At 45.5% G+C, this 20,598-nt stretch overlaps 1 protein-coding gene across 1 annotated transcript; it reads left to right on the forward strand.

The window, feature by feature from the left end:
• Positions 1 to 870: 870 nt before the first annotated feature.
• Positions 871 to 12,605, forward strand: LOC130210809 (extracellular calcium-sensing receptor-like). Its single transcript, XM_056441300.1, has 12 exons — positions 871 to 1,160; positions 8,991 to 9,166; positions 9,371 to 9,462; positions 9,769 to 9,948; positions 10,036 to 10,224; positions 10,319 to 10,529; positions 10,626 to 10,822; positions 10,953 to 11,162; positions 11,257 to 11,380; positions 11,461 to 11,654; positions 11,797 to 12,078; positions 12,183 to 12,605. The coding sequence occupies exons 1-12, from the start codon at positions 871 to 873 to the stop codon at positions 12,603 to 12,605; spliced, it is 2,568 nt and encodes an 855-aa protein (XP_056297275.1).
• The last annotated feature ends 7,993 nt before the right edge of the window (positions 12,606 to 20,598 follow it).

Raw genomic sequence — 20,598 nt, forward strand, 5'->3', positions numbered from 1 at the left:
TTTGCGCAACTCTGACATACATTCATCTTTGTATAACTGACGGTTATGATCCATGTCACTCCTTTTATACCGCTTGCATCACTTTTACTTCCCCCTATCCACAGACACCTGTGGTTGTTGTCTCCCCAGGACCTTTCAAGGCTATCTCGCTGGCAACGACCATCTTGCGGACTGAGAATTCTGTCTGTTGTGGCCTGGGGGAGGACGACATACCAGGCCACTCATACACAAACTTTCAACACACTGATATGCATTCACTACCCTCACCCCCATCCCACGCCTTTGCCTGCTTCGTACCCCCAGTGTGACAGGACGGGGTCTGTGACTGGCGCCGTAATGGCTGCTGGACCGGCTGGCTGCTTGTCTGTGCTGGTTATCTTCTGCCCCCCAATGGCTGGGCTTAGATCACCCAGTCTTTGGCTTACCCCCCCCCCTCCTCCATGTTGCAAGTCATGTTTAAAATGTATGTGCTTATGTGCTCTCTCCCCTCATGTTATGCTGTAATCTTTCATCCTTTCTTGCCATTTCATTGCCTCTGTACCTGTACTCAAGCAATGACAATAAATTGAATCCATTCCAATCCAATCCAAAACACATAAATACATGGAGATTAGAAACGCGAATGCATGCTGCAGGCTGTTTTAGTCTACTACTAATAAAACTATCATAACATTTCCCCTCACATTCTTCCTGAAGGACCCCTGAGCTGACCTAAGTGCCTGCATGAGCTTTACTCATCGGAACCAACATTGCAATCAGTCAGCAGCCGATGCTGCTGATATAAAAGGGCAGAAGAGCTGGAGGTAGAGAGGCAAGTGAGCAGAGGCGCAGTGTTATGGTCTGCTGAAGTGTGGTGTGATACCAATAAATATGTCGTCCAACGAAACCACTGTGTGCCTGGCTGATCCTTGGAGCTTTTGGGGGAAACCCATGGGTAGCGGCAATAAAGCTGCTACAGTGGAGCCCAACGTGGGGCCCACTGGAATAAAGCGCCTGGAAGGGATGCAGCCAGATCCGGAAGAGGAGCTGTTGGACAGCTTGGGGCGGATGCTGGCCCGGATAGAGGAGATGCGGCTGGCACAGGCAGAGGAGATCAGCCTGTTCCTCAAGGCCCTCCTGGACCCGCCGGCGCTGCGGCTGAACCCCGAGGTCCAGGACCCGTCGGAGCTGCCGAACCCCGAGGTCCAGGACCCGTCGGAGCTGCCGACCTCCGAGCCCCAGGACCCGTCGGAGCTGCCGACCCCAGAGCCCCAGTACCCGTCGGAGCTGCCGACCTCCGAGCCCCAGGACCCGTCGGAGCTGCAGACCTCGAGGTCCAGGACCCGTCAGAGCTGCCGACCCCAGAGCCCCAGTACCCGTCGGAGCTGCCGACCTCCGAGCCCCAGGACCCGTCGGAGCTGCCGAACCCCGAGGTCCAGGACCCGTCGGAGCTGCCGACCCCAGAGCCCCAGTACCCGTCGGAGCTGCCGACCTCCGAGCCCCAGGACCCGTCGGAGCTGCCGAACCCCGAGGTCCAGGACCCGTCGGAGCTGCCGACCTCCGAGCCCCAGGACCCGTCGGAGCTGCCGACCTCCGAGCCCCAGGACCCGTCGGAGCTGCCGACCCCCGAGTTCCAAGACCCGTCGGAGCTGCCGACCTCCGAGCCCCAGGACCCGTCGGAGTTGCCGACCTCCGAGCCCCAGGACCCGGCAGAGCTGCCGACCCTGGTTCCCCGCGTCTCGTCGGCGCTGCCGACGACCCCTGTTCCCTGGGACCCGTCGGTGGAAGGCCGACCCCGGGCCCCGGCGGCGGAGCCAGCTACCCCTGCTCCGTCTCCATCCCGGCCGGTCCCAGCTCCCCGTTCCCCGTCCCGGCGGGCTTCAGCTCCCCGTCCCGGTCGACCACAGAGCCCCCCACGTCCTGAGCCCGGTCCCACAGAGCCCCCTCCTCCCGAGCCCGGTCCCCCAGAGCCCCCTCCTCCACCCAAGCTCTCATGGGAGGGGAAGGGGGAGTAGGTTAGGCCGGATGGAGCCCCGGCCTAAATCGGGTGGTGGGGAGTGTGGCAGCTGTCTCTAATTTGGCCTCGGCTGCTGGTGATTGGCAATCAGTCAGCAGCCAAGGCCGCCCTCATAAAAGCTCCCAGTTGAGAGTGGAGGAGGCAAGTGAGCAGAGGCGCAGTCTTGCGGTCTGCTCTGTGTTGTGCGTGTGAGATAAATAAATATGTTCTCCAACGGAACCTTTGTGCCTAGCTGATCCTTGGGGCTTTTGGGGGAAACCCACGGGTAGCGGCGTGAGACCTGCTACAATGTTCATTGTTAACGAGGGCCCCACACATGTAAGTCAGATGTACCAGCGGGTCCAAAATGTCTGCCGTTGTATTTCTGAAATGTTGAGGGGGCTAATCCTTTATTTGTCCCGCAGTGGGGACATTTTCCGGGTTACAGCAGCAAGGGGTAAAGTGCACACAAGAGACACACAAAAAAAAAAGAATGATATAAATAATAAACAGTAAAGAAAACCAGTAATAATTAAAGCTGCAAGCAGCGATGAACGGGTCCTCGTTCCTGCTTCGCACGTCGGGGGTGCTGGCCGGACGCCGGCCCCCTCGGCCGAGAATGCAGGCCCGCCGTTCGGGCCTTTTACCGTTTGTCACGCAACACTGATTTTACTTTGCAAGTGGGTGGCGCTTTGACTCTGAGTGAAAAAAGGCTTGTTGATATCCTCAGGCCGTGAATTCTATGAAGCATGAGAAGTTTGGAGCAGATTTGAGCGAGTCCTTGTGTAGCCAGTAGGGGGCGCTTTGACAATTTGAACATATACATGCATCATGTGTATCTACGTGAAGTCTAGACCTTGTCATGTAAATTACATGTGAATGTGATCCTTTTTAGGCTGATTTGCTTTGGGCACTCAGTGGCACGATGACTCGAATTCAAAATTAGCATATGGATGTCTTCAAAGTCAGTATGTTATGACATACGAGGAATATGGAGCAGATTGGATAATGTATGGCCTAGTTACATTAACTTACATTTGAATGGCGAATGGTGTTTCTTTGCCGGTCCGGAGAACGCACACATTTTAATATTTTAAAAATCTTTCAAAGATTTCTCAAGACAAAGGTCTCAAGACTATACTGGCCAAGTTTGGAATGAATCGGGTTTAAGCTCTAGGAGGAGTTAACTGTTTTACAACCCCGAAAAACACGAAAAAAGGCCAAAAAGACATTTTGAGGGATTGATTGTAGCGCCCCCTAATGTTCAAATATTATGAAAAAATTAAGATAGGTTAAGGGAACATAGGCTATTAATTTGGTGAATTAAGTCAAAGTGATTTGGAAGTGAGGCATCTTTTTATATTAGGCCACACCCCTTGGATGTTCATTGGTCCATATCCTCTGAATGCAATGAGATATCAACAATCTGTGAAAATTATTCCTTTAAATTGAACAAATAATGGACCTCAGAATATTTGGTATGAAGCGGAACAAGCGTTTTGAAGAAAAGTGCAAAAAACAGTTTTTTACAAAATTCAAAATGGCGGAAAATCTAAGTTGACATAGTTTATGGTCATAATAATATTTTTTGTAGAGCAGGTCCAAGCGGAGATGTATGCTCAATTACGAGTCAATTAGTCATTGGAGGCAAACAACTTGGGCTTTTGAACAAAAAAACATTCTCGGGGGCGCTATCGAGCCATATTGTCATTCCGAAGCATTCAAATCATATCAGATAACTACGAATTTGACTTTAAATGTGTGTGCCAAGTTGAGTCACGTTTCGAGCATGTTATATTGTTTATTTCTTCACGGCGAAGGATCAAAGTTTGCTGATGCTATGAATCGCCACACTTCAACATGTCATTACGACCTTCACAGGGAAACATTATCAAGGTCTTACATCTATTCTGGTATATTTTGATAGGGATCTGAATGATGTGTGAGGAGAAGGGTATAAAAGTAGAAAAACTGTAAATTCCTGTTGCCACGAAGTGGCGCTAAGACCATAATACAACATTAGCATAGGGATCTGTTCAGGGTCATTATGTCATGACGTATGAGAAATATGGAGCAGATTAGACAATGTATGGCCGAGTTACAACAACGTACATTTTCATGGCGAATTGCGTTTCTTTGCCGGTCCGGCAAACGCACATAGTTTAATATTTTTGAAATCCTTCAAAGATTTTTCAAGACAAAGGTCTCAAGACCAAACTGCCCAAGTTTGGAATGAATCGTGTTTAACCCTTGTGTTGCCTTCGGGTCATTTTGACCCGATTCAATGTTTAATGTCGGTGTTCTTTCGGGAGTCAACAAACAAACATAAAGTACCTCACACTTAAACTTGGAAAACAATATTAATTCTAATAATTTTCTGGAGATTTTAATAGCTGGGGTCATATTGACCTCAAGGGTAAAATATGTTAGTAAATATAAAGGTAACAGGAGGGTGAAACATTGAATCGGGTCAAATTGACCCGAAGGCGACACAAGGGTTAAGCTCTAGGAGGAGTTAACTGTTTTACAAGCCCTAAAAACATGAAAAATGGCCAAAAAGGCAAATATGGAGGGATTGATTGTAGCACCCCCTAATGTTCAAATATTATGAAAAAATTAAGGTAGGTTAAGTGAGTCCTTGTGGACATAGCTACCAATTTGGAGAAGATAGTCAAAGTGATTTGGAAGTTAGGTGTCTTTATAGTTTAGACCACACCTCTTGGATGTTCATTGGTCCATATCCTCTGAACGCAATGATATATCAATAATCTGTGAAAATAATTCCTTTAAATTGAACTAATAATGGACCTCAGAAATTTTCGTATGAAGCGGAACAAGCGTTTTGAAGAAAAGTGCAAAAAAACAGTTTTTTACAAAATTCAAAATGGCGGAAAATCTAAGTTGACGTAGCTTATGGTCATAATAATATTTTTTGTAGAGCAGGTCCAAGCGGAGATGTATGCTCAATTACGAGTCAATTAGTCATTGGAGGCAAAAAACGTGGTCTTTTGGAAAAAAAATTATTCTAGGGGGCGCTATCGAGCCATATTTTCATTCCGAAGCATTCAAATCATATCAGGTGACTACATATTTGACTTTAAATGTGTGTGCCAAGTTTAGTCACGTTTCGAGCATGTTACATTGTTTATTTCTTTACGGCGAAGGATCAAAGTTTGCTGATGCTACGACTCGCTACGCTTCAACATGTCATTACGACCTTCACAGGGAAGCATTATCAAGGTCTTACATCTATTCTGCTATATTTTGAGAGGGATCTGAATAATGTGTGAGGAGAAGGGTATAAAAGTAGAAACACTTTAACTTCCTGTTGCCACTAGGTGGTGCTAATACCATAATACAAAATTAGCATATGGATCTGTTCAGGGTCATTATGTCATGATGTATGAGAAATATGGAGCAGATTAGACAATGTATGGCCGAGTTACAACAACGTACATTTTCATGGCGAATGGCGTTTCTTTGCCGGTCCGGCAAACGCACATAGTTTAATATTTTTGAAAACCTTCAAAGAGGAGTTAACTGTTTGACAACCCCTAAAATCATGAAAAAGGCCAAAAAGGCATATTTTGAGGGATTGATTGTAGCGCCCCCTAATGTTCAAATATTATGAAAAAATTACGGTAGGTTAAATGTGCCCTTGTGGACATAAGCTACCAATTTGGTGAAGATAGTCCAAGTGATTTCGAAGTTAGGTGTCTTTATATATTAGGCCACACCCCATGGATGTTCATTGGTCCATATCCTCTGAACGCAATGAGATATCGACAATTCCTGAAATATTTTCCTCGAAAGTTATCCAATAATGAACCTCAGAAATTTTCGTATGAATCGGACCAAGCGTTTTGGAAAAAAGTGAGAAAAACATCTTTTTACAAAATTCAAAATGGCGGAAAATATAAGCAGGCGGAGCTTAGGGGTGATATTGGCAATGTTGTAGAGCAGGTCCAAGCGGACATGTATGGCAAATTACAAATCAATCCGCCATTGGCGAAAAAAATCGTAGATATAAAACAATATAGGGGGCGCTAGAGAAAACATTTTTTATAAACAAATATGAAAACTCAATAATCTAAACATTTTCGCCAGTCTGCTTGTGCATGTGGAATTTCAGTCTGCTGGGGCGTACGGTGTGACGTTTGAACACGACAAAGGATAATAATAATCCTTTGAAAAACAATAGGTTCCTCTACGACGAAGTCGTAGCGAGGACACTAATAATAATAAAACGGTGGCATGTTGGCACGGGGAGGATATGCAAACTCTACACATGGCTGCCCACTATTGTATCTAGTTTCTACAAAAACAAAATGCCCCGAAAACAATAGTTCATAGTGAGGTTTCAGAGTCTGTAAATAGATGTTGCTTTTACGAACCTGGAAAATGAAGTTTTAACTATTATTAAAGTTACTACACAGTAAGTTCCCCAGTGTTAACAAATCTGTGTCAAAGTATATTGACTCTTTCATTGTAATTACAACAATAGCAAGAGTAAATAGCCCCCAGTGTTATGTAAAATAAACAGTGTTAAAATGAATTGACTCTGTCAGAGTTATTACAACTAGAGCCAGAGTAAAACCCCCAGTGATGACAACGTTCACTGTTAAGGTGCGTTCACACCAAAAGCGAAACAATTTTTTTGCGTGACCGAATCCCATGAAAAGTCAACGTACAGACGCGTGTGGCTGCGATAGACGCAATATTTTTCCGGGCGGCGCGTTTGGGGCAACGCGATGTGGGCGACGCATTTACAACGGCGCGTTTTCAGCGGCGCAATTTTCGCCCGGAGTTGAAATATTTCAACTTTGAGGCGGTAATCTCGCAATTTGGGCCAATCAGCTCTTGTGTTCCGCTCTCGTAGCGCTGGAAGCGGAAGTCTTCCAGACGTAACAGTAACTTCATCGGTGAAAGTGACCGAGCTGAGTGAGCCTATACGGGTGATGTCATGAACCCAAATACGAGGGTGTTAGTGTGTGGGACGTCCACAACAAATATAAAGCAGAACTAGTGGTTAGTTATTCTGGTGGATGAAGGAGATGATAACGGTCTTTACGGAGACGAGACACAGAGATAAGTCCCGCCCCTCGCGGAGTGTCTCAACGCTTATGGCTTGAACACAGCAAATGGTCGAGCGAGTAAACTCACGCGCTTTGGGCGACGCGAAAAATATCTTTTGGTGTGAACGCACCTTTACTCTGTAAAGCTCCGCCCCCTCCTTCTCCTTTCAAATTGAGTTTCATCGCGCGCGTTTTAATTCAGAACAAAATTCTCTAAATCACTTTTTATATAAAATGTTCATATTTCAGCAGAAGCAACATTTTTGGATAGCTCTTTACTGTGTTCAACTTACATTTGAGCTGTTTTTATGTCTTGAAATACCGAATTGCAGACGGCTAACGTGACCGAGTCCAAAGCTACAGTCAAATTAAAGAGTATATTAACACTAAGCCAGTAAACTATGGGTCAGTGGTTAGCGGGTCCGTCTTTCAATCAGGGGGTTAGCGCCTCAAACACCGCCCTAGTCGATGTGTCCTTGAGCAAGACCCTTAACCCTGAGTTGTTTCCTGTAGCTGTGTCTGTGGTGTATGATTGTAAGTCGCTTTGGATAAAAGCGTCAGCTAAATGAAATGTAAAGTAACACTGAACGTAGTGATAACATCCCAGAGTTAACGCAACTCTGGTAAGAGTTATTTTTCTACACTAAGAAGTATAGAAATAACACTACAAGTGCTATTTATATTTAACAGTTTGAATAGTGTTAATCAAAATGAACACTTCTCAGTGTAGTGTAGAGTAAAATAATAACTCTTTCCAGTGTTGTGGTAACTCTAAAATGTTAACACTATGTTCAGTGTTACTTTAACACTCTAAAGATGAGGGACCATATGTTCACTGACTGAGTGTTAAAATCTACTCTTTAAATGTTAAATTGACACTGCCAATATTACTGTGTAGATACCATATTTGGATCCACCACATATTGACTTTCCTTCATCATAGGACTGTTAAACAACCATATGGTTCGCCCTGGTGTGAAAGGTGAGGCTTTGAATTGAACTCACTGTGGATTAATTCATCAACTAAATGTTAAAGATGAAAATGCAACTCTGTTGGGATATCTATGGCCACTGCCCTCCAGGTAAATACTCTGGTAGTTCCCGTATAAATACCCAGAACAACATCTATGTTGTGCAGAGTAGGAGGGTGTGTGTGTGTGTCTGTGTGTCATATATCTTGTCAGTTGTGAGTTGTATCTGAAGTAACTTAGATTTTTTCATTTCAACGTTTTAGATTTTTAGCTGGATATCTTATGGATGCAGTTAGGCCGATTTAACCACATTTTAATTTCAGGATAAGTTGACAGTTTATTCATTTTACCTCATATTTATCTGTTTTGCCAATGACAACCTATAGTATCTAACTGACTATATTGCACATATTTAAAGTGCCCAGAACAATTCCGTCCATGTCTTTATTATCCAGTTTCCTTAGTCTTAGGCTATGCTTATCCCTGTTCCTTGTCGGCCTTGTGGACAGACAGCTGGGGCTCCGGGTGGGGTTACAGGTGGTTCAGACAGCGACGTGTTCCCAGTGGGCATCACCGAGCGATGAGGGTCTGTTTCAGGAGGGAGATGTAATGATTGGTGGGCTCTTCAGTCTTTATTTCAAGCCTCCAGCTATAGACAACGACTTCACTCAGCTGACATACTACAAATCTTGCACAGGGTAAAACTGTACTGTTTACTGTGAAAACTCTAGATGCATATGTTTGACCAACGCAAAAAGCCTTTTTGGCTGTATCTTTTCTATAACAGTTAATTACTTGTGGTTTGTTCACATTCACATGTTAATGTTCTTGTTAAGACATGTTATACTAGTTTATAGAATGATGGCACTTAATAATTACATATAATATTAACAAATGATTACAGATTTTCACAGGCACTTCAGCATTCTGATTAATATATCTCTCATTTCTTCTCTTCCGTGGTCTCAGTTTGGAAAATCTTACATTACAATACATATATGCTTTGGTGTTTGCGGTGGAAGAAATCAATCACAGTGCAACTTTGCTGCCTGGTGTGAAGCTTGGCTACCACATACATGATAGCTGTAGCCTTCCCACTTGGGCTATGCTGGCAGCTCTGTCACTGGTTGGAGGAGACAGTGCCAGTTGTAATTTAACAACTCTGCTAGACTATTCTGCTGGAGAAGGCATCAGAAAAAAGAGAGGTACCTAATTATGCTTCCCATGGAACTGATGTCTATATTAACAAGTGAATAATATGATGAAAGCATAAACACCAATGTTGTGCCTGAAATGAAACCAAAGCTTAACACATTAATTTATTTCATTAAATCTTATAATTTCTTTAGGTCAGCAGACTGTTTCTTTGATTATCGGTGGCTCCTCATCCAAAACAGCTCAGATACTCTCCAGAATCCTGGGGCCGCTCGGTGTTCCTTTAGTGAGTTGGGTGTGAATCCTAAATAATTTAACACAACTTCTTGGGTTGTTCATTTTTATTTATTTGTTTTAATGTATTGACTTGAAATGTTTTCTCACCATCATTTGGCTATCCTCACAGTAAAAAGGGACTTATTTACTGTGAACTGCATTAAGCACAGTCTTCTTCTTTAAAAAAGATTAGTCCCTAGAAACCCGAGGTGAAAATGAAAATTCTAACACGATTCATGTGCATGCAATTTAAGAATTACTATGTGATTTTAGAATATCTATCATTGTATGTATGTGTTGTTGTCATTTACTTTAGATGAGCTACACAGCTAGCTGTCCCTGTCTGAGTGACAGACTCCAGTATCCAAACTTCTTCAGGACCATGCCCAGTGATATTTACCAAGCCCGAGCTTTTGCCCAGCTTTCCATACGCTTCAAATGGACCTGGATCGGAGCCGTTGTAGCAAACAACGATTATGGTCTTGTGGCCATGAAGGTGTTTCCATATGTTGAAGAAAGCAAGACATTGCACAATGTTTTCTTTAAATCTAATCTTTTTGCTCCTTTTAACTATATATGTCAGGTTTTTCAGGAGGAGACTCAGGGGGCCGGCGTGTGTCTGGCATTTGTACAGACTCTCCAAAGGGAAAACATTGTGAGTGACGCCAGACGAGCAGCCCTCACAATTCAGGCTTCGACTGCAAAAGTGATTCTGATCTTTACCTGGTACACAGATGTGAGGGAACTGTTCCTGCAACTAGCCAAGATAAATGTGAGTAAAGTTAAATAAACCTGAATTGAGCTAATGTTATCTGAGAAACACAATAGCCTTTTTAAATTATCTTTGATTGTGTTGCTTTCTGAAGGTGACTGACAGACAGTTTCTTGCCAGTGAGGCTTGGAGCACCAGTGGTGATCTACTGCAAGATCCTGTCACTTCTAAAGTGGCAAGGGGTGTTCTGGGTGTGGCTATTCGAAGTTCAGCTATACCTGGATTTGAGAATTATCTCAGAGGTTTGAACCCATCTCGTCGTCCTGAAGATAAGTTCTTAAGAAAATTCTGGGAAAAGATGTTTGGTTGTAGTCGTGGGGCCACACCACTTTTAACCTACACATCTTCACAGCCAACTCAAGAAGACAAGTTGCTTCAAAAGGATTTTCTGCCACTGTGCAGTGGGACCGAGTCCCTAGAGGGAGTGAATAATCACTTCACTGATATCTCCCAGCTTAGGGTGACATATAATGTTTACATTGCTGTTTATGCTGCAGCCCACGCCCTTCACAGCCTCTTGTCCTGCCCTGGTAGAGAAAGCTCACCCGGAAACAACAGCTCCAGCTGTGCCTCTACAAAAGATATCAAACCCATAGAGGTAAACACAATTATGTCCATTTCAATATGGGTCTCAACATTAAAAGTACCACTGCATTTTTGTATGTGACAATGCAGCTGCTTAATCTTTTTTTAGAAACAAATATTTATTACAACTGCGTTACTTTCAGCTGTTGCAGCACCTGAGCAACGTGAATTTCACCACACCGCAGGGTGAAATGTTTTATTTCCAAGGTGCAGACACTCCAGCAAAGTACGACCTTGTCAATTGGCAATACACCCCTCAGGGGTCACTCAAACTGGTTTTGATTGGTCGTGTGGACGGCTTTGACATCCACCTTAATGAATCGGCTATTCAGTGGAGTACAGGATCCAATCAGGTAGTTTAAAAAGAACAATATTGATTGAGGCCGGTACCAAAATGGGATTTCCAAGGCATTATGTCTTGAGAATATGGTTTTACTTGATGTTTAGGTGCCAACTTCAGTGTGCAGTGAGAGCTGTCGGCTAGGTACCCGAAAGGCCAACAGGAAAGGAGAACCTCTCTGCTGCTTTGACTGTATCCAATGTGCTGAAGGGGAGATCAGCAATGTAACTGGTGAGGAGATTACTCCATTAGAAACCCTCCATTTTCTTTTTGTGTTTTACTTTCCTAACTCCTCTGTTTTCCTCCCCCAGATTCTCTTCACTGTGAACGTTGTCCAGATGAGTTTTGGTCCAATGCTGAGCAAACTGCCTGCATCCCTCGTCAGCTGGACTTCCTTTCCTTTAATGAAACCTTGGGCATCACCCTGACTACAGCAGCTGTATCTGGTGCTGCGGTGACAACAGCTGTGTTTGTGGTGTTTCTTTACTACCGTCAAACACCTATGGTGAGAATATTGAGAATTTCAGCTTACTAACCTAATAATGTGTCGTTATAGTCGTACACGAGAATGAGTGTTTGAAACCTATCTTCTGTTGTTAATGTGCTTGTCCTTTTAATACTAAATTAATCCAACATTATATTTTAAGGTGCGAGCCAACAATTCAGAACTGAGCTTCCTGCTTCTCCTGTCCCTGAAGCTGTGCTTCCTGTGCTCACTGGTGTTCATTGGTCGTCCATCAGTCTGGTCTTGTCAATTCCAACAGGCAGCTTTTGGGATCAGTTTTGTACTTTGTGTTTCCTGCCTCCAAGTCAAAACTATAGTTGTTCTGGCAGCTTTCCGCTCAGCTCGTCCAGGTGCTGGATCCTTGATGAAGTGGTTCGGTCCAGAGCAACAGAGAGGAAGTGTTTGCCTCTTTTCCTTTATACAGGTCAGAAATTCGGTAAAGCTTTTTAATAACAAAATTAATACTTATAACAATATGTGGCTTCCATTAACATGATATTGTACAATGTTTACTTTTTTTTCATCAAGGTTTTCATCTGTATTGTTTGGCTACTGTTAAGTCCTCCTGTGCCTCAAGCTGACTTGGAAATCCCAGGGTTAAAGGTCTCCTTGGAGTGTGCCATGGCCTCTGTGGTGGGCTTCTCTCTGGTTCTGGGCTACATTGGTCTGCTGGCCTGCACCAGTCTCTTCCTGGCCTTTCTTGCTCGGAAACTCCCTGACAACTTCAACGAGGCCAAACTGATCACTTTCAGCATGCTGATATTCTGTGCTGTTTGGATAGCTTTTGTTCCTGCTTATGTTAGCTCTCCTGGGAAGTATGCCGTTGCTGTAGAGATTTTTGCAATCCTGGCCTCCAGCTATGGTTTACTGCTCTGTATCTTCGCTCCAAAGTGTTTCATTATTCTTTTGAGGCCGGAAAAAAACACTAAGAAACACCTGATGGCGAGGTAGCAGAAAAAATAACAACATACACTACCGTTCAAAAGTTTGGGGTCATCCAGACAATTTCGTGTCTTCCATGAAAACTCACTTTTATTTATCAAATGAATTGAAATTTGAATTGAAAATATAGTCAAGACATTGACAAGGTTAGAAATAATGATTAATATTTGAAGTATTAATTTTGTTCTTCAAACTTCAAGATCAAAGGAAGGCCAGTTGTATCGCTTATATTACCAGCATAACTGTTTTCAGCTGTGCTAACATAATTGCACAAGGGTTTTCTAATCAGACATTAGTCTTCTAAGGCGATTAGCAAACACAATGTACCATTAGAACACTGGAGTGATAGTTGATGGAAATGGGCCTCTATACACCTATGGAGATATTTCATTAGAAACCAGACGTTTCCACCTAGAATAGTCATTTACCACATTAACAATGTATAGTGCGTATTTTTGATTAATGTTATCTTTATTGAAAAAACAGTGCTTTTCTTTGAAAAAATAAAGACATTTCTAAGTGACACCAAACTTTTGAACGGTAGTGTATGTCCTTGCATTTATTTAATGTATATAGTAGGCCTACTAAAAAACATTTTATTGTTTTTTCAGATTTTCCTAAAATGTGACATATCCTAAAACGATTCAGTTTTTTTCCACTTTTTTCTGGCTAACAAATATATATATGGGTTTGATTCCTGGTCTGGGCAGTCCTTCTGTGTGGAGTTTCTCTGTTCTCCAAATGTCAGCGTGGGTTCCCTCCGGGTTCTCCGGCTTCCTCTCACAGTCCAAAGACATGCAGCTCAGGTTAATTGGACACTAAATTGCCCGTAGGTGTGAATGTGAACGTGAATGGTTGTCTGTCTCTATATGTGCCCTTTGATAGACTCGTGATCTGTGCAGGTGAATCCTACCTTCGCCCCAAATCTGCTGGGATTGGCTCCAGCGTCCCCGCGACCCTAAAAAGAAGAAGCAGTTCAGATAATGCAACGAAATGTTGTATGTTTTGTTTATGTAATCCCAAATTAAAACATAGGCCTTTTTTAATACTTTAATAATAACAACTATTAATAATGTACTAGCCTTGTACTGCGTGAGAAAAAATGTCAACATTAATAAACAGAAATAAATACTTTTTAAGATTGTGTTTCAGGATTTTTTGGAGTTATGCAACTATTTGCATCACAGGTTGTGCCGTGCATGTTTATTTTGAGCAGAAAAAAAGTGAGAAGGAGTTACATCAGATTGCACTTCACAATAATGAATTGCCATTTTTGAATAGATCAGATGTGAATCACAGGAGAGAGTCCATGTGAATATTGTCGGAAGAGTAATACAATGGTGGTCACAACATGACACATTCCAACTTTATCATTCCATCATTTCATTTTGGAGTTCTTATGACATTTTAGAAAATACCCAGAGCGACAGCTGGTTTTAAAGACTTAGTGGTTAAACCATACCGTCAATTCAATTCAGTTTATTTTATATAGCCCAATATCACAAATTACAAATTTGCCTCAGAGGGCTTTACAATCTGTACATATACGACATCCCTGTCCCAGGTTCTCACATCGTATCAGGAAAAACTTCTAAGAATTGTAAAAAAGAAAATTTCACGAGGCCGGCCGACCAGGCAGGTGGCATCAAATACAGCCTGGTCCAATGGACTCTATGAGACGGGAAGTCACAAGGACTCCGGGGAGGAAGTAGAGTTGGTAATGTGTGATGGAGAGATGAAAATTCTTCCATCGGTAGAGAAAGAAGAGGAGAGAGGTGCTCAGTGTATCCTAAATGTCCCCCAGCAGCCTATAAGCCTATAGCAGCATCTCTATAGGCTGGACCAGGAGAAACCTGATTCAGCCCTATAACTATAAGACCATCAAAGAGGAAAGTCTTCAGTCTACTCTTAAATGAGGTGACTGTGTCTGCTTCCCGGACTAGCCCCACATTTAGTGAGCTCAGCTCTCTAGTGGGGCAATATGGTACTACAAGCTTCTTAAGATATGATGGTGCATCACCGATCAAGCCTTTGCAGGTGAGAAGAATTTTAATTGTGATTCTTGATTTTACAGGGAGCCAGTGCAGAGCAGTTAATACAGGAGTACTGTGATCTCTTTTCTTGGTTTTAGTGAGTACACGAGCTTCAGCATTCTGGATCAACTGGAGGGACCTAAGAGACTTATTAGAGCAGCCTGATAATACTGGGTTGCAGTAATCCAGTCTAGAAGTAACAAACGTATGAACTAGTTTTTCTGCTGATGTGACTGATTTTTGAAATGTTATGTAGATGAAAAAATGCAGATAAAAGATAAAAGATCACACAGAGATTCTTTACAGTGGTGTTGAATCCACAACACTAGATAATTGATCTCTGAGGTGCTCAGGGCCGAGTAAAATAACTTCAGTTTTGTCTGAGTTTAACATCAAGAAGTTGCAGGTCATCCATGTTTTTATGTCTTTGAGACATACTTGAATTTTACTGAACTGGTTGGTCTCCTCTGGTTTGATCGATATATATAATTAGGTATCATCTGCATAACAATGCAAGTTTATGGAGTGTTTCCTGATAATATTGCCCACAGGAAGCATATATAAGGTTAATGTCAGGCCGAGATTCCGATCAGGACTCAAAATGCTGAGGCGTCAGTGAGCAGAGTTTAATAAACAAAAACTCTCCTAAGAGGTGGAGGCTAAATAATGTCCTAAGAAACAAAACACTGGATTATGAAAACTATAACAAAAATCACTCTTTCGAGGTTGGTAATCAGTCTCCAAAAAGGCTCGGCGGCTATGAACGTGGCTTTGGTGAACGACCATGAGACAAATACACTTTGGCACAGGACAGAGGGAAGACGCAGACTATAAGCACATGAGGGTAATGGGGAACAGGTGGAAACAATCAGGGATCAGGGGAGACAATCAGACCGGTGACACATGAGGAAGGGCAAGTGACCTGAAACGAGAGGAGAGTTAGACTTCAAAATAAAACAGGAAGTTACGAGACAAAAACCCAAGACAAGACAAGCTTCACCACGGTGTGACAGTACCCCCCCCCTAAGGGCCGACTCCTGACGGCCCAGGCAGTTCAGGATGGTCCTTCACAAAGTCTTCTATGAGGGACCGATCCAGTATAAACCGGGATGGGACCCATTGACGCTCCTCCGGGCCGTACCCCTGCCAGTCCACCAGGTACTGCTTGCCCCGACCACGGTTGCGCACAGCTAATAACTTCTTGACCTTGTAGACAGGACCCCCGTCTATCACTTCAGGAGGAGGAGGGGGCGGGAGGGGCGGGACCATGGAGCTCTCCCTGACTGGCTTGACCTGACTGACATGGAATGTCGGGTGGACACGGAGACAAAGGCAGACGAAGGCGAACCGCTGCAGGCCCGATAATCTTGGTGATGGGGAATGGCCCCACGAAGCGCGGTGCCAGTTTCTTCGAGAGGCCTTTGAGGGAGAGGTTCTTGGCTGAGAGCCACACTCTCTGGCCCGGCTGGTACGCAGGGGCGGGTAGTCTTCTCCGGTCGGCGGCCCTTTTGACCCGGTCTCCTTGGCGGATGAGGAGCTGCCGGGCGGCCGCCCAGATACGTCGGCAACGGCGGACCATGGCGTGGGCGGAGGGCACAGACACTTCCGGTTCCTGGTCCGCGAAGACAGGAGGCTCGTAACCATACACACATTTGAAGGGTGAGAAACCTGTGGCCGAGGTGGGCAGGGTATTATGGGCATACTCGACCCAGACCAGGTGCCGGCTCCAGGTTGAGGGGTTCTGGGACACCAGACAGCGGAGACCGGTCTCCAGCTGCTGGTTGAGGCGTTCGGCCTGGCCGTTGGCCTCCGGGTGATAGCCTGACGTGAGACTCGCCGTGGCTCCGATAAGCCGACAAAACTCCTTCCAGAAGCATGACACGAACTGGGGCCCCCGGTCGGAAACGATGTCCCTAGGGAAACCGTGGACTCTGAAGACATGGTTAATCATAATCTCAGCCGTCTCTTTGGCTGACGGCAGTTTGGGCAAGGCTATGAATCTCGTCATTTTGGAAAACCTGTCCACCACGGTAAGAACCGTGGTGTTACCTTCGGAGACCGGGAGGCCCGTGACAAAGTCCATGGAGATGTTAGCCCATGGTGTGGAGGGGATGGGGAGCGGTTGTAGAAGTCCCATACGTGGCCCAGAGGATGTCTTATTCCTGGCGCAGACCGAACAAGCCCCGACGTACTCCTGGACCTCCCGTTCCATGGACCGCCACCAGAACCTCCGAGAGATGGCAAACATGGTCCGCCGAACCCCCGGATGACAGGAAAGCAGCGAGGTGTGAGCCCAGTGGATCACCTGTGGGCGCAGCTCAGCCGGGACAAACAACCGATTCTCAGGGCACCCACTAGGTGGCGGACTCTCACCGTTTGCCTGCTTGACCTGCTTCTCTATTTGCCAAGTCACAGCTCCAACCACACAGGTTTGTGGAAGGATTGGCTCTGGTTCCTTGGCAACAGGCTCGGGGTCGTAGAGACGTGACAAGGCATCGGGCTTGACGTTCTGGGACCCCGGCCTGTACGAGAGGACGAAAGAGAAGCGGTTAAAAAAGAGCCCCCACCTTGCCTGGCGAGAATTCAGTCTCTTGGCTTTACGTATATATTCCAGGTTCCTATGGTCGGTCCAGACGATAAACGGGTGTTCAGCTCCCTCAAGCCAGTGCCTCCATTCTTCCAAGGCCAGCTTGACCGCCAACAGCTCCCGGTTGCCGACATCATAGTTCCGCTCCGCCCGCGACAGACGCTGCGACAAGAAGGCGCAGGGATGCATCTTACCATCCTGTTCAGACCGCTGGGACAGGACCGCTCCAATCCCCTCGTTGGAGGCGTCCACCTCGACCACAAACTGCTGCTGGGGATCAGGCATCGTGAGGATGGGAGCCGTGGTGAAGCGGGTCTTGAGGTGCTGAAAGGCTGCCTCCGCCTCCGGGGACCAGAGGAAGCACACCTTCGTGGAGGTGAGTGCATGGAGCGGAGCTGCTATTGCGCTGAAGCCTCTGATAAACCGCCTATAAAAGTTCGCAAAACCGAGGAACTGCTGGACCTTTTTGCGGCTATCAGGTGTGGGCCATTCGGCCACAGCGCGCACTTTAGCCGGATCCATCTGCACACTTGCAGGAGCTACAATGAAGCCCAGGAAGGAGATGGTGTCGGCATGAAACTCACTCTTTTCTGCCTTCACATAGAGTCTGTTTTCTAACAATCGTTGGAGAACCTGGGACACATGCTTTCTGTGAGTATCTAGATCTGGTGAGTAAATGAGAATGTCATCCAGGTAAACGTACACAAACAGGTATAAGAAATCCCGGAGTACATCATTGATCATAGCCTGGAATACAGCTGGGGCATTGGTGAGTCCGAAAGGCATCACTAAGTACTCGTAGTGGCCGCTAGGAGTATTAAATCCTGTCTTCCATTCATCTCCTTCTCTGATCCTGACTAAATGATAAGCGTTGCGTAAATCTAACTTGGTAAATACCTTAGCCTGTTGCAGTTGGTCGAAAACTGATGTCATGAGAGGTAGGGGGTAACGATTCTTAATGGTGATGGCATTGAGGGGGCTGTAATCGATGCAGGGTCTAAGGGAGCCGTCCTTCTTCCCTACAAAAAAAAATCCGGCCCCCGCTGCTGATGACGAAGGACGAATAAGCCCCGTCCTCAGCGATGACTCTATGTACTCTTTCATGGCTGCCTTCTCCGGCCCGGAGTTGGAGTACAACCGGCCCTTGGGAATGGGGGAGCCCGAAACCAGGTCTATGGCACAATCATAAGGCCGGTGTGGGGGAAGTGACATGGCCTTGGTCTTGTTAAAAACCTCTCGGAGGTGGTGGTAGCAGGGAGGTATGGCGCTTAGGTCGGACGTCTCAGAGTCTGTGGCAGAGGTGACGGAAAGGTGATTAATGGAAGGCATGTTAATCCCCTGGATAGAAACAGGTTTGCAGTGGTCCGCACAATCCTCCCCCCACCCCATGATTGTCCCCGTCTTCCAGTTTACGTGGGGGTTGTGCTGACATAACCAAGAATTCCCCAGGACTAGAGTCTGAGAGGGCGTTTCAAATAAATATAGGTTCAGGAGTTCCCTATGCTCCTGGATCTGCAGTTCCAGTGGTTCTGTAGTGTGAGTGATCCTGAATAGTTCTTTGCCGTTGAGGGTCCTGACCTTGATGGGGCTGACCAGGGGTTCCGATTTTAACCCCAAAGTCTCCGCCAAACCCCAGTCAATTAGGTTCACATCGGCCCCGGAGTCTTTGAGTGCCTTAAAGTCAATAGTGGTGGCATGGTGCGTTACCTTAACTGGCGTCAGGCTGTGCCGAGCGAGGTCTGTGGCTTGGCTCACCTCCTGGGGTCTTTTGGCCGGACAGGCGGCGACGAGGTGGTTAGTCTTGCCGCAGTAAAAGCAGCTGCCCTCCTGCTGGCGTCGTCGTCGCTCCTCCGGTGTCAGCCGCATCCTGCCAATCTGCATGGGCTCCTCTTCTCCAGCGGTGGAGGAGGGAAGGCAGTGCTCAGGCGGCGAATAACGGGGAACCGGTGGAAACAATCAGGGATCAGGGGAGACAATCAGACCGGTGACACATGAGGAAGGGCAAGTGACCTGAAACGAGAGGAGAGTTAGACTTCAAAATAAAACAGGAAGTTACGAGACAAAAACCCAAGACAAGACAAGCTTCACCACGGTGTGACAGTTAATAAAATTGGTCCAAGCACATAACCTTGTAGAACTCTGTGACTAACGTTGGTGGTTATCGAGGCTTCATCGTTTACAAATATAAATTGAGATAGATCTGATAAATAGGATTTAAACCAATTTAGTGCGGTGCCTGAAATGCCAATCGACTGGTCCAGTCTCTGTCGTAGGATGCAATGGTCAATAGTGTCGAATGCAGCACTAAGGTCTAACAAGACCAGTACAGAGATCAGTCCATTATCTGCTGCCATTAGAAGGTCATTTGTAATTTTCACCAGTGCTGTCTCGGTGCCGTGGTGTTTTCTAAATCCTGACTGAAACTCCTCAAATAAACTATCATGATGTAGAAAGTCACACAACTGGTTTGCGACTACTTTCTCAAGGATGTTAGAGAGGAAGGGGAGGTTAGAGATCGGTCTGTCATGATCTGGAGTTTGTGTTAGTTTTGTGTCTTGTTTGGAAGTCCTTGTGTCGTCTGTCTCCCTGTGATTGTCTGCCCTGGCCCTGATTGTTTCCTTCTGTGATTGCTGGCCCCGCCCTCATTGTGTCCACCTGTGTCTCGTTCACCGTTGTCCAATCCTCTCACCTTGCCTGTGTATGTAAACCCTGTTCGTCTCATTCCCAGTGTGGCTTCGTACTGTTTGGTCCGTGTGTTTTGTCGTCCTGTTCTGGTTTCTTGGAGTAAAGATTGTTTTTGTGCAATAATGTCGGCGTTTGGGTCCTCTCTCGTTGCGACAACCTGGACTGCGCATGACACGGTCTGTAGTTAGCCAACACCTCTGGATCCAGAGTGGGCTTCTTCAGGAGAGGTTTAATTCAAGCTACTTTGAAGGAATGTGGTACGTGGTTTGTTATCAGAGACACATTGAAAATATCTAATAGAGAGCTGCCAATTAAAGGCAAAACGTCTTTAAGTAGTCTTGTCGGGATGGGGTCCAAGAGACAGGTAGACGGGTTAAAGGTAGAAACTGTTGAAGACAATTGGTCAAGGTTGATTGGAGAAAAGCCATCCAAATATACACCAAGACATACAGCCGTTTCCAAGGCCAGTCCACCCACTTGTGGATAGATTGGCACTTCAGTCAGTCAGCAGTGGATTGGAATCAAAACAACATCCCAAAACCACAAATAAGAAATTTGCCTCAGAAGGCTTTATAGTCTGTACACATACGACATCCCTGTCTCGGGACCTCACATCGGATCAAGAACAACTCCCAAGAAATAGAAAAAAACCTTTCACAGGGAAAAAGGGAAGAAACCTTCCAGAGGGCAACACAGG

The sequence above is a fragment of the Pseudoliparis swirei genome, chromosome 20 (genome assembly GCF_029220125.1).
Source record: "Pseudoliparis swirei isolate HS2019 ecotype Mariana Trench chromosome 20, NWPU_hadal_v1, whole genome shotgun sequence".
Lineage (NCBI taxonomy): Eukaryota > Metazoa > Chordata > Actinopteri > Perciformes > Liparidae > Pseudoliparis > Pseudoliparis swirei.